Source organism: Notolepis coatsorum, assembly GCF_963971535.1.
Source record: "Notolepis coatsorum genome assembly, chromosome: 4".
NCBI classification, from domain to species: Eukaryota; Metazoa; Chordata; class Actinopteri; order Aulopiformes; family Paralepididae; genus Notolepis; species Notolepis coatsorum.
The window spans coordinates 120,561,813-120,576,919 of NC_140168.1; the positions used below are offsets into that span (position 1 = coordinate 120,561,813).

A 15,107-nucleotide genomic window follows, 5' to 3' on the forward strand; every position below is an offset into this window, starting at 1 on the left:
ACATATTCAAACCTAGTTCCACCTAGTGTCTATAGTCCACCCTGAGACATATTCAACACTAGTTCCACCTAGTGTCTATAGTCCCCCCTGAGACATATTCAACCCTAGTTCCACCTAGTGTCTATAGTCCACCCTGAGACATATTCAACCCTAGTTCCACCTAGTGTCTATAGTCCACCCTGAGACGTATTCAAACCTAGTTCCACCTAGTGTCGTATAGTCCACCCTGAGACATATTCAACTCTAGTTCCACCTAGTGTCTATAGTCCCCCCTGAGACGTATTCAACCCTAGTTCCACCTAGTGTCTATAGTCCCCCCCTGAGACGTATTCAAACCTAGTTCCACCTAGTGTCTATAGTCCACCCTGAGACATATTCAACCCTAGTTCCACCTAGTGTCTATAGTCCACCCTGAGACATATTCAACCCTAGTTCCACCTAGTGTCGTATAGTCCCCCCTGAGACGTATTCAACCCTAGTTCCACCTAGTGTCGTATAGTCCCCCCTGAGACGTATTCAACCCTAGTTCCACCTAGTGTCGTATAGTCCCCCCTGAGACATATTCAACCCTAGTTCCACCTAGTGTCTATAGTCCCCCCTGAGAAGTATTCAAACCTAGTTCCACCTAGTGTCTATAGTCCCCCCTGAGACGTATTCAACCCTAGTTCCACCTAGTGTCTATAGTCCACCCTGAGACGTATTCAAACCTAGTTCCACCTAGTGTCTATAGTCCCCCCTGAGACGTATTCAAACCTAGTTCCACCTAGTGTCGTATAGTCCACCCTGAGACATATTCAACCCTAGTTCCACCTAGTGTCTATAGTCCCCCCTGAGACATATTCAACCCTAGTTCCACCTAGTGTCGTATAGTCCCCCCTGAGACATATTCAACTCTAGTTCCACCTAGTGTCTATAGTCCACCCTGAGACATATTCAACCCTAGTTCCACCTAGTGTCTATAGTCCCCCCTGAGACATATTCAACCCTAGTTCCACCTAGTGTCTATAGTCCCCCCTGAGACATATTCAAACCTAGTTCCACCTAGTGTCTATAGTCCACCCTGAGACGTATTCAACCCTAGTTCCACCTAGTGTCTATAGTCCCCCCTGAGACGTATTCAACCCTAGTTCCACCTAGTGTCTATAGTCCCCCCTGAGACGTATTCAACCCTAGTTCCACCTAGTGTCTATAGTCCACCCTGAGACATATTCAACCCTAGTTCCACCTAGTGTCTATAGTCCCCCCTGAGACGTATTTAACCCTAGTTCCACCTAGTGTCTATAGTCCCCCCTGAGACATATTCAACCCTAGTTCCACCTAGTGTCTATAGTCCACCCTGAGACGTATTCAAACCTAGTTCCACCTAGTGTCTATAGTCCACCCTGAGACGTATTCAACCCTAGTTCCACCTAGTGTCTATAGTCCACCCTGAGACGTATTCAACCCTAGTTCCACCTAGTGTCTATAGTCCCCCCTGAGACATATTCAAACCTAGTTCCACCTAGTGTCTATAGTCCACCCTGAGACATATTCAACCCTAGTTCCACCTAGTGTCTATAGTCCACCCTGAGACATATTCAACCCTAGTTCCACCTAGTGTCGTATAGTCCCCCCTGAGACGTATTCAACCCTAGTTCCACCTAGTGTCTATAGTCCACCCTGAGACGTATTCAACCCTAGTTCCACCTAGTGTCTATAGTCCACCCTGAGACGTATTCAACCCTAGTTCCACCTAGTGTCGTATAGTCCCCCCTGAGACATATTTAACCCTAGTTCCACCTAGTGTCTGAAGGATATGGCTGGCTTTCGTTGTGATTATAAACAGGATAATTACTGTTAAAACGGTTTCGTTTTTTAAACTTATCTGGGCCTGTTTTTTTAAACAGTTAAAGCCTGGAATCATCTTTCCTAGGCCTGACGTGGGAAGCGCTAGGCAACCAGGGATGATGTATCTCTTACTCAAGGTTAAAACCGTGCTGTTAGGGGAAAGGTGGGGGCGCTTTCATTAAAGGGGAACTATCTTATAAATGGCCTTTTTGAGTGTTTAGCATTGTTTCCTAGCTATGTGAACTTATATTAATATGATCTATGTCTCAAAATTCTCATATTGGCGCATTCTTCCAATTCTCCTCTCACAATATTCACCCTCACTGAACTGAGTCATTTGAAAATGTGATGATTTGTGATGTCAGAAAGACACCGCTGCATGTTAATGGAGAGGTGCAGGATGAGCTGCACACAGTGGCTGGACCTGGACCTGGAGCCCAGGCTCAAAACAGCTTAAGATCTTCAGGTAGAAAAATGCTGTTTTTGAGGACTTGATTAGAAATACAAAACAATGAATAAAAAAAATATATATATTACAGAGGTGTTCCATAGACTCACAGGAATTGTGTAAAAGTGCCCAAATAGTGAAAGAAATAGTAAAATAGTTCCCCTTTAAGATAAGAATGAAAGGGAAAGCTGTCATTTGCTTGCCGTTCAATCTGGGTAAAAGTGGAGGTCGCTTAGCAATGACGAGATAGCAACATTCCTTAAAAGATAACACCACAGAGAAAAGGAGTCGAGATCGCTCTTGAGAGCAGTTGGTTCTTGAGACAGCAGAGAGCAACATCGGGGAGAGAGAGAGAAGGCCTCCCCCCTGACGGAGGGAGGGGGCCTGGAGAGAGCGAGCTACAGAGAGATAAGGCCGCATAACCAGAGAGAGAGAGAATGAGAATTTTTTTCCTCGTTTTTCAGTCCATTTTTGACCTCTTGTTTATTGTAAATAAACGTCTGTTTGATATAGAATGGACGACTCAACATGCGGTTGTTCAAAATGCACCAGGAGATATCTGGTGTCTCAGCCTTCGAGGGGGGAGGATGGAATTCCACCATGAACGATTGCCTCAATGTAACGAAACTAAAATACACAACGCAGAAGAGAGACAACACGGACAGAGGCGATGAAGGCTGATAACGATCGATGACCAGACAAGACACCCTGAAAACCACCATTTTCTAACAGTCGTATAGTCCCCCCTGAGTTGTATTCAACCCTAGTTCCACCTAGTGTCCCCCCTGAGACGTATTCATCATATGGCTGCCCATACCAAACCATGACGTCAGAACCATGAATACGCATACCGTTACACCCCTAGTGTCAACATAGTCCAATACAATCTTTTTTATTTTTACCCGAGTGCAGTCTTCATATGTTTTTCACCTTATATAACATGAAATGTATTTAACTTGTTTACGTGCTTCGACGTGGGAAACCAGAGGTGAACTCACCCTGTACAACCACATCAGGTTTGGGGATGGTGGAGAACCGACGGTTGAGAGGGTCAACCTCTCCAGGGGCCAGGAAACCCTGTAGGACAGAAGAAGATGAAAATTCAGTATTCACAACAAAAACATTGGTTTCAGTGAACTAAATTCAATTAAAGTTTATTGTCATTGTATAATGAGCGAGGCACATTATACAACAAAGCCAAGGTTCGACAAAACCTTACTGACAAACACAATCGTAAAATATCCAGTTAAACCTCTCACCTCTGCCAGTAAGTTACCCAGTACATAGAGAGACTGCCCCCACTTCAAGGGGCACTTCCCCATAGGAACCCGTTCCACGGAGTGGGGGCTCACATACTCCTCGTCTACCTGTGTCGAGACAACACAGAACAGAACACGACAAGGTCAGAGTAAGCAGTATAAAATACAGTAGCCTAATTCTAAAACACAGCAGAGGCACATTTAGCGTCATATGTGACTTGAGAAAGGCATTTGTATTATCCGACAGCAGTGTTGTAGTACTCGAGTCCAGGACTCGGACTCGTGACTCGACTTGGACTTGAGCACTGATTGCATTTGGACTCGGAAGGTGCAGACTTGTTAATTGATAAATAGTTATTTAATAAAACAATATATATTGTAATAGGCCCTAATCATTTGGCATAAGATATTGATGGCTAGTGCATTAAGTAAATAAACTCCCTTTGAAATGGTGACCGGCCGCTGTGTCATTTATGTTTAATGTTGAATTTTTTTTTATTTGTACGTCAGCTCTTTGACTGCCAGAGTGGAGTGGACTCAACCTTGATGACCAGGACTCGGACTAGGGTAATGGGGACTCGACTCTGGATTTTTTTTGGTGACTCGGACTTGGACTCAAACACTGGGGACTCGAGACTTGAGATTTCGACTAACAACACTGGCTGACAGTGACTCAAGAGGTAGAGTGGTCGTGACGTCTGGTAATCTGCTTTTTCTCTGTTGGAATCATTCTGATGACAACAGCAGAGAGGGTAGGATCTTTTAACTGAATAATACTGTGTACATCATTTTGAAGTGTGTGACTAAATTGTGTTGTGGAAATAGTTTGTAATTAGTTTCACCCAGCTGACAGAAACTGGAGGTGTGGCCTTTGTGCATGTGGCTTTTGTAGTTAAGTGGGCACTTGTGACAGTTTTTTTTTTTTTGTTAAATACCAGCTTTTTCTCTGTTGGAATCATTCTGATGACACCAGCAGAGAGGGTAGGATCTTTTAACTGAATAATACTGTGTACATCATTTTGAAGTGTGTGACTAAATTGTGTTGTGAAAATAGTTTGTAATTAGTTTCACCCAGCTGACAGAAACTGGAGGTGTGGCCTTTTGCTGCAGGTGTCACTCATCAGTAATTAGTGATAGTGATTTAAAGACTTGCTGGCTTAGCGTCAGCGAAGCGTCGAGAAACGAAGAGGGACAAAGAGGAGTTTTCCTGGAGTTTTCCGCCGAGGGATCCACCGATCCACCCAGTGCTAAGCACACCATAATCCTATATTTCCCTCCCACTCTGCTATTTCCCTACTATCTCGCTTCCTCCCTACAACCTTCTCCCTGCCACTCTTGACACCACAATGTGCCTCATACCTATATCCACAATCTGCTCCTCCAGAACTGACTCTACCCATCCACGCCAGTTTGCTAGCAACCCGGCAAATCTCTCCTACCCTCCTACAGCCACTAATACACCTGTCACAGTACGGGGAGGCTTATGGAATTGTCAATCAGCAGTCAAGAAAGCTGACTTCATTACTGCCTATGCCCATAGTCTAAATCTGCAGCTCCTGGCTCTAACTGAGACCTGGATAACTCCCAATAACTCATCAACACCTGCAGCATTATCTACAAACTATAACTTCACTCACACACCTCGACCCTCCAGAAGGGGTGGAGGCACTGGCCTCATGACATCTCCTTCATGGGCTACAAACCTAACAACTCCCAGAACTGTCACTCTCCTCCCTCGAATATCATGCAATATCTGTCTCTAATCCTTTCAATCTCACCATTGTTACACTCTATCGCCCTCCAGGTCCCCTCGATCACTTCATAGATGAGCTGGACATGCTTCTAAGCTCATTACCGGAAGATGGTACCCCGCTCCTTCTATTGGGCGACTTCAACCTGCCTGACTCATCTCAGTCGGTCCCAGTGGTCTCCCTCCTACAACAATTTGACCTGACTCCCACTGCCATGCCTCCCACCCACAAAGCAGGCAACTCCTTGGATCTCATATTTTCCCGTAACTCCAGCATCATTAACACCACGGTAACTCCCCTACATGTATCTGACCATTCCTTCATATCCTTCTCACTAACTCTCATGCTTAACCGAAAGGTCTTCACCCCAACTCAAACCGTCTCACTCAGACGTAACCTGGCCTCCCTATCCCCCTCCACCCTCTCCTCTGACATAATATCCGCTCTACCTTTGAGTGACACCTTCTCTGCTCTCCCCACAGAGATGGCAACCTCCACCCTCCTCTCAGCCCTTGCAACCTCCTTTGACAAGCTCTGTCCCCTCGTTGAGAAACCTGCCCGCCGTTCCCCACCCAGTCCATGGCTGACGGATGCAGTGAGAGAACAAAGACAGGTCCTGAGAGCGGCTGAGAGGAAGTATAGAAAGTCACGCCTCACTGCTGACATCGACACATATCACAACCTCTTGTTAACATTCTCCAAAACCATTACTAATGCCAAAGCTTCTTTATTTCACCATAGGATCGAGGCCTCTGCCAAGAATCTTCGCAAACTGCATGCTACCATGTCCTCCCTCCTCACTCCCCCCCCCCACCCCCTCCTCCCTCATCTTTTTCTGCCAAAGACTTTGCGATCTTCTTTGAGGAAAAAGTGGAGAACATCCGCAGCTCCTTCTCCCAACCCCCACCCATTCCAAACGCTGAATCGAGAACCTCATCCTTCACTCTGTCATCTTTCTCTCCCATTACAGAAGCCGAGACCCTGACACTGGTAACGTCGAACCGTCCGACTACATGCCAGCTGGACCAGCTACCCTCCCCACTCCTCCAGACCATAGCACCGGACATCCTCCCATTCCTAACTGCAACCATCAACTCCTCACTCAACTCGGGGGTGGTCCCCACCTCCCTAAAACAAGCCAGAGTCACGCCCCTCATAAAAAAACCAACCCTGAACCCCACCGTCATAGGCAACTACCGTTCTGTCTCTCTTCTCTCCTTTCTTTCTAAAACACTTGAACGTGCTGTATCCAACCAACTTACTGCTTATCTCTTACAGAATGACCTCCTAGACCCCAATCAGTCTGGCTTCCGGACTGGCCACTCCACAGAAACGGCCCTCATTGCGGTCACAGAGGCACTTCACTTAGCAAAAGCGAAAGGCCTCTCCTCTGTCCTGATTCTCCTAGATCTATCTGCAGCCTTCGACACAGTCCTAGGACCCCTTCTCTTCTCCCTCTACACTAAATCACTGGGTAACATTATCACGTCTCATGGCTTCTTATATCATTGTTATGCCGATGATACTCAACTCTTCCTCTCCTTCCCTCCCTCAGATATCCACGTCTCTGAGCGGATCTCGGCCTGTCTGTCCGACATCTCCGCCTGGATGACGACCAACCACCTCAAACTGAACCTAAGCAAAACAGAATTGCTCCACCTGCCGGCCAAATCCTCCCCCCTGACCGACTCTCCATCACAGTCGAGAATGCAGCTGTGACCGCGTCCCCGACCGCCAAGAACCTTGGTGTTGTCCTCGACGACCAGTTGAACTTCTCTGCTCACATCGCAGCGACAACCAGAACCTGCAGATTCCTCCTGAGCAACGTCAGAAGGATACGCCCCTTCCTGACAAAAGAAGCCACCCAACTCCTCGTCCAATCAACAGTCATCTCCCGCCTCGACTACTGCAACGCACTGCTAGCTGGCCTCCCGGCCACTGCCACCAAGCCTCTTCAACTCATTCAAAACGCAGCGGCCCGCCTGATCTCAAACCTACCGAAGTCGGCCCATGTCACCCCACTTCTTAGGGACCTGCACTGGCTCCCCATTGCTGCACGTATCCGCTTCAAGGCCCTCAACCTAGCATACCGTGCGGCAAAGGGAACCGCTCCCGCCTACCTCCGGTCAATGGTCTCTAACTACACACCCTCAAGACCCCTACGCTCTGCATCTTCTGGCCGCCTCAGACCTACTCCTATCCAAGCTCCTGGAGGGTCATCAAAGAGAAGCCGCCTATTCTCAGTCCTTGCCCCACAATGGTGGAATGAACTACCCATCCCAGTTAGGACAGCCGAATCCCGTCCAATCTTTCGCCGTCGACTAAAGACTCACTTCTTCAACCATTATCTGAAATGATTATAAAATAAAAAAAATTTAAATAAAAACCTAACCCTGACTAACCTTACTGTCATGCACTTGTCCTATAAACTAACCTACACTGTAACACGCAACACTTTGATGAACATTGTTACTCAGCTGATAGAGTTGTACCCTTCTTGCTGTCTTGTCGTACAGAACTTGTAAGTCGCTTTGGATAAAAGCGTCAGCTAAATGACTAAATGTAAATGTAATCGGAAGGTTCGCGGTTCGATTCCAGCTCCTCCTGGGCAGTGCGTTGAAGTGTCCTTGAGCAAGACAACTGCTCCCGGTGAGCAGGTCGTCACCTGGCATGGTTGCCTCTAGGGGTGGGACGGTTCTCAAAAATCTAAACATGCTTCTCATTTATAAAAAAAAGAAAAAAAGGTTTACAGTGTTTACAGCATTAAATAATGTTTGGCACACAAAGACCGAACTGAAAAATATAGGCTACATTTGTCAAAGTATTAACTTGGTGCAAACAAACAATATGCTCAGCCAGCACTAAACTTTCCTTTCTTTAATATAAACACAAAAAAACAATGTCAACCATGTTTAAATTCCCTGATTGTCAGTTCTTAATGGAAAGATTCGTTTTCTGCTTGAAATTAAAGTGCAGTATTTGAAATACAATGAAAGGAATATGGCTGGATTTCTTATCATACATCAAACTAACACACACACTGTACTGTTTAAAAACAACACTGCTCTGTTCATTCAATTTTTAAATACGTACTGTACATTATCTGTCTACATTTATTTAGACTAACATTATTTAAATATTGAGTGCAACTGTGGTGGATTACGTAATTTGGTGAGTTGGAACTATCTATGGGATGGCGCGGGTCCCCACGGACATTTTAGTGTCACGGACCTTCAGCTCAGGCAATGTTATCAGCTGCGGTAACGTTAGGAGGAGTTCATAACATCAACATGCATTGGGAAAGCGGCAATAGTCCCGGTTGGAGTTAGTAAAACACAGTTGTATGTTAGCCTTCTTGGATGTTGAATAAACGCCTATCATTGTCTTTAAACACCCCGCCTCTCAGACTCCCATTTCCTCCTCTGCTAGCTAGTAGCTACGGTAACATTTCATTGACTGTTTTAGCTGGTGGGCTACCATAGTTAAAACGTGCGTTGTGTTGTACAAACTGCTAACACTATGGCAAGATGTGTGTAGGCCTATGTAATGTTAATGGCTATGTTTTTAAAGTCGTAATGAAGATTGATTTATATTGTGCTTGCCATTTTTACACAAACTGACTAGCACCTGGCTGCAGTGCTGCTGCTGCTGCCTGCAGCCAGTGCTCAACTCTCCCGGCTCCGCCAAAGACTTTTTTTTTTTATTTGCGCGTCATCTGAACCGTACGATACGCAGACGCCCCGAACCGTGGGGGTCATACCGTACGGTACACGGTTCCAATGCGTATCGTCCCACCCCTAGTTGCCTCCGTCGTCGGTGTGTGAATGTGTGAGTGAATGTGTGAGTGAATGTGTGTGTGAATGGGTGAGTGAATGTGTGAGTGAATGTGTGAGTGAATGTGTGTGTGAATGTGTGAGTGAATGTGTGAGTGAATGTGTGAATGTGAGGCACAAGTTGTAAAGCGCTTTGGATAAAAGCTGCTATATAAATGCAGTCTATTTACCACGTCTGCCTGATGCTGTAGAAGTACGTCTATGTAGCGGGGAAACTCTGCCTCACCTTATATGGACCTGAAATCCCGGTTCATAACCCCTTACCTTGTCAGCAGGAACACTGTAGAGTTCTGGTACCAGTCGGATCCCATCCTTCTGTTTGATGAGAATACCCTCCAGAGCTTCTTGGTACTCCTGCACCTGGGGTGAAGAAATGTGAAATATAACGTATATGAAATATAATACTATAAATAGTATATATCCAGAGGATCTATATAGAACAAAGATGTTTTCTGTGTTTGTTTTTTTACATGCATAGCCGTTCCCGGTTAGGTATTCGAAGAAGCATCTTAACTCTTTCAGTGCCACTCACGAGATTTCTCGTGTTTTTTTATAGGTGGTTGCTAGCCACTCACGAGATTTCTCGGATTTTTTTTTTTTTTTTTTGCGATCTGAAAAATTATTGCATCACCCGAGCCTACCCGAGTATTGCCGAGCTGCGCCGGTGATCACTGTGGAAAAAAGCGCCCCCTGTCGTCTCCCAGATGACATAAGTGATTTTGGAATGGACTCAATGAAAATGAATGGGGAAAAAAATCCGGTACTCCACATTTTCCAGTTCACTGATCCAGCAGGGGTTACTAGAGTTCATTCTGGAGCCTCAGATCCCCGCGGATCATGGAGATCCACTGTGTCGCGTTGGATCCATACACGTATCGATTTTTTCGAATGGTGATCAGGAATTGGAATATACCAGTTGGATACCATCTGATGTCAGGTAAGGACTCTATGTTATCAGTGGTAGGATAATCAGAGTAAGTTTGATGAAGTTATAAGCTGTTTTGTGAAATGTCTTCTTTTGGTTTCAATGTAAAACTCCGAGAGGAAATCAACGAGGCGATTATCCGCGCGCGGCCGTAATGTGCGTGCGTGCACGTATAATATTGATCATCTAGCGTTTATTTGAAAACGATTCATAAAAAGGCCGACGAATATCAACGTTGTGGAATATTCCACTAAAAGACGATTTTCATAGAATGCTCCAGAATGAGCTGTTTTTTATATCAAAACGGGGGCTTTTCTAACTGCTCTGAAACGGCAACGACGCGATAAAAAAACAATCTGCCTTCACAGCACTGTCTGGAAAATAGTCTTTGATAATGCGATGGGCAGATTAGACACATAGCCATAATTTAAAACATAGATTAGGCGATATTAACGTTAACATTGGTGCGGATGGTGGCATTCAAGCGGTAAAATGGAAAACCAGGCGTGGCACTGAAAGAGTTAATATATGGCCATGCTATTCACACACACAGACAAACACAAATGCATACATGGGCAGAACTGGAAGCCTTAAAAGGTATCCATTGGAGGTTTTCTGGTTATATTCACATTTCTACTAGATTTAGGTTATAGTCTATTGCAGTGGTTCCCAAAGTGTGTGTGGGGGGGGATAACCTAGGTGGGGAACATAAGGTTATTCTATAACCCTAGTTATATGAGTATAGCGAGCGCTCTGCTCTTAGTGGAACTATCCCTTTAATCCATTCTAATAATGAAAAAACGTTCACATGTACACCCCTATTCACCTCCGCCTGGCCACACCCACATCCGCTCCTATATAAGCGGGGTCGTGGCCACACAATCAGCTCCTTCCCAAGTCTTTCACCACCAAAGGAGAAGATCGTGGGGTCCTCCGTGAGTCAGAGCAGAGCGCTCGCTATACTCGTATGAACCTTATGAACCGGGGAGGATCCGCGCCCCCCGCCCCCCCCCCCTAGTGGAGGACGGGAGGGAGATCGGATCCGACTGTGCGAAGAGGGTTTAGCACCTCAAATGCACAGGGTGAGCAGACCGTGGGACTTACCTTTGTTCAGAAGGGCCTGCGACCACTCGAGCGAGCATCCCACATGCCACCAGGGAACGGACGTGAAGCAAAAAAAACCTGTCACAGCCCCCAACATCACGGGGTCGAAGGTCAAGAACCCAACCCCGTGGCAAGGCCGCAGCAGCGGAGCGCGGAGGAGGTGCCAGCCCTAGGAGGACCCCCTGAAAAAGGCGCCTGGTGAGGCCAACGAGGCCGCGGCATCGAGACCCCACCAGACGGTCACTGGTGACACCACCCCCCACATCGCCAGCGTATCGGACAGGGCCCAAAAATCAAGTGAAGGCCCTTCCCCCCTTGGCACGCCGCTCTGAAGCACTCTCATCAAGAGGCTACCCCCCCACAACACTGCGGGGCCAGACGGCGTGCCAGGGAGACAACCCTCCAAGGAGGTTGATCCCTCAATCCAGGCAACAGGCCCCAAGAGCAGAACTCGACCTGTGCCCGGAGCACTGCGGACTAGACAGGCGCCTAAAGGGTCTACTGCAAGAACAGTATCCTGCGGAAGTGGTGTTCGGTATGCTGTGCACCATGTCACAACCTCCACAAACCCGACCCCGCCAATTCTCAATCCAGCGGGTTCGAGGTTCAAAGAAGAGGCTGACACAATTGGCAGACGTCATGAAAGATGTGGGGGCATACTCTCGGGCAGACGGGGTCAGGCCCGGCCTCAACCCGAGAGTCGACTCTGCTACCAACACACCGGGGAACCAACCAGCCCCCTATGTTTAGTTTAACAGGGGGCGGTTGTTCCCTTAACCCACAAAGAAAACTCAGAAACATAACTGCGCGTATACACAGGCTATACAAGCAGTACAAGTGTTTCAGTTTTCAAAGGGTTAACCCAGGCCAACAGGTTGACGAGAACGAGTTCGGACCTGGGCCTGGCGGACCAGGACCTACACAGGGATGCCTAGAGGAGTTGACAGCAACCTCCCCGACAGCCCCCTCCCATCCCCGTCCTAGCAGGGAGGGAGGGAGGGGTGAAACAAATGGAGAAGGACCAAGCCCCCTAACACAGCGCAAGGTACAACACAGTATGGACCAAGCACGTCACTGTTAACACTTTAAGGACCAGCCACGAGTTTATACGTGTTTCGGTGCCATGCGTTGTGGACCAGAGGCACGTATATAGCCGTGGCATTTGTTATTGCTGTTATTCCATTTTAATAACCGGCTCAAGGTCCCCGACCGGCTCTGCAGATCTACCCTCGTCTGTGGAATCGAGAACATGCAATACCGGCCAGATCATCTTAGGGGCGCCATCGCTCCACTGCAGTATGCCCTGTGGGCGAATGTAAAAAAAAAAATTCTTCCAATGGAGTATCATTGTAGCCGGATCCTGAACCAGCACAATGTACTGTGGATCACGTTTCGAATCGCAGATTTCACCATGGAATAATGGGATTTATCATCAGCCAATGGACATATCGATCTACCAGATGCCGATCGATAACGGGGAAATGCTGGGGGGTATCCCACGGGCTCACGGTAAGAACTTTTTCACCTAAATTACAGCCGGATCAGAGCTTGCTGTGACACGCAAGCACTCGATCAGTGAATGTGGCTAGTTACACGGACACTGTATTGGTAATCAATAATACTAAACGACGTCCCCCGTGGTGGCATACAGACGACAGAGTACAGCCATGAGCGGTCGCAAATTCCTGAGCTCCCGGAACCATCGTCAATACAGCAAGCAAAAGAGATTTTGCACACATTTTCTCCTCGTTATGTTTTGGATAACGGATTCGTACCTCTACTCAACGATGAAGCACAACCAGACAGAAGAGGAGAGAAGAACAAAAATAGAAAAGGAGGTCCACAGCGACTTCTATTTCCAAAACGGCACGGAGCATAAGCACCTGGCCGTGGGGACAGCGACCGTTCACGCAACATTAACGGCTAATCCTGAAAGAAAGAACAGACCCCCGACTGGCAGAATGGACCGAAATACTTTTTTGTCCCTTATCCTGCTACTCTCGGGAGACGTGCATCTAAACCCCGGACCCAGCCACGTCAGGACCCCCGTCAGGACGCGAACCCAGACACGACGACTGGGTCTGGCACTACAGGATGCAACGATGGCTTCGGGTGCCTACTTTCCACCCGACGCCGGAGCAATCAACACACCCGACGCCGCCGCAGAGGAACACACGGGAGGACGAGACGGGAGTGAAGGTACCGGAGATAATCAACTCGACGGTGGCGCAGGTAGCCGGCAAGCTAACACAGCAAACTACCGGAGCCAGAGGACCCTACCCTTCCCCCACCGAAAGCCACCCGGTCAGCGAGACATCGCCACAGGGAGCCGGCGGGATGGAATCAACACAGCCCCCTGCCGCCTACGGAATTTCACCACCCGGGCATCGAGACGGAATCAACACAGACGCTAGCAGATGAACCAGGACATGACAAAGAATCACATCCACCCCCCCCCCCTCCCACACACGGACAAAATAATAACACAGCCCACCCCCCACCCGTCGCGGGACACCCACCCTGATCAAAGGATCCCCCCCCCCCCCCCCCGGACATCACAGAGCCCCCCACCCCTCCCCACAGAAGAAGAACCCTACCTTTTTCTCAAGGATATAGACAACACAGCAAATAAAAACGGACTTCATATTTTCCATCTTAATGTAAACAGCCTTAGACACAAACTGGCAGAAATAAGGCAACATTTCATTAGCGGTAAGGTAAACATTCTATGTTTCTCTGAAACTAAACTGGATTCATCAATAACAGACCCGGAAATTGAATTGGAGAACTATTCTATAGTCCGTAATGACAGGAACAGGCATGGAGGAGGTGTCTGTATGTACATTCATAAAGACACCAAATTCATTAACCGTACGGACCTAGATCATGAGGCTATTGAAACTTGTTTTTGTAGAAATTCTATTTGAAACGGCTAAATCTGTTCTAGTCGGCACAATTTACAGACCGCCAGACCAAAATGGCTTTTATGATGTGTTGGATGCGTGCTTAGCTGGAGCTGAGGATGCAGAAAATATTCTTATTGGGGATTGGAACACGGATATGCAACAAAATGATGCACCAGTCTTCAAATCCTACAATAGGTTTTGTGATCTGCACGGCCTCAGCCAGCTAATCACCCAACCCACACGTGTATGTGAGTCAACTCAGACTACCATTGACCTCATCCTGACCTCTGACAAGTCCAAGATCTCCAATAAAGGGGTTATAGCATGCGGGTTAAGTGATCATAATATGATATTCTGTACCCGCAAAAAGCTAAAACAAAAGGCTGGCTGTCACAAAACAGTCACATCTAGAGACCTCAAAACCTACTCTAGCGAGGCCTTTAACCTTGAACTGGAGAGTCTGGACTGGTCAGATGAGCTCAATGGTACACTGGTTGAAGAAACATGGCTTGGTTTCAAAACCAAATTTTCAACGATACTAAACAACATGGCCCCCCTAAGAACCACCAGGGTAAAAAATCACGCTGAGCCGTGGATGCACACTGAAATACTGACCGCTATGAAAACCAGATACAAAAATGCTCTGAGTTTCGTAAAAGTCAGTCAAAGCTTACCATAAGCACGAGCAGTGAACTCCAAGCCCACGTGACTGAACTCAAACTGGAAAGAAACAGACTAAGAAATGACGTAAACTCCATGATCAAAACAGCAAAAAAAAAAATCATCAATGACAAAACCGATAACCAACTAGTAGGCTGCAGTAAAAAATTTAAAACCAGATTCTCAAACATAAACATAAAGACGGACAACACGCTCATCACAGACAAGCTGGATGTAGCCAATTACTTAAACAGTTTCTTCACAAACATAGCCACAACACTGGTAAACAAACTACCCTCCCACTCAGGGCATTATGGGGTAGAACACATAGTAGCATACTACAAGAACCTAGGGGTCCACAAAGATGACTTCAAACTGGAAATGGTAACAACAG

At 47.0% G+C, this 15,107-nt stretch overlaps 1 protein-coding gene across 2 annotated transcripts in view; it reads right to left on the bottom strand.

Moving 5' to 3' along the window:
- The window catches only part of phka1a (phosphorylase kinase, alpha 1a (muscle)), a 157,548-nt gene that overhangs the window by 75,176 nt on the left and 67,265 nt on the right, over positions 1-15,107 (bottom strand). For both annotated transcript variants that reach the window (XM_084313407.1, XM_084313406.1), the window contains 3 exons: positions 9,383-9,478; positions 3,535-3,642; positions 3,274-3,352 (listed from right to left, as the gene is read on the bottom strand). In XM_084313407.1, coding sequence (XP_084169533.1) covers positions 3,274-3,352; positions 3,535-3,642; positions 9,383-9,478 — 283 coding nt within the window. The remainder of the gene's footprint in view (positions 1-3,273; positions 3,353-3,534; positions 3,643-9,382; positions 9,479-15,107) is intronic.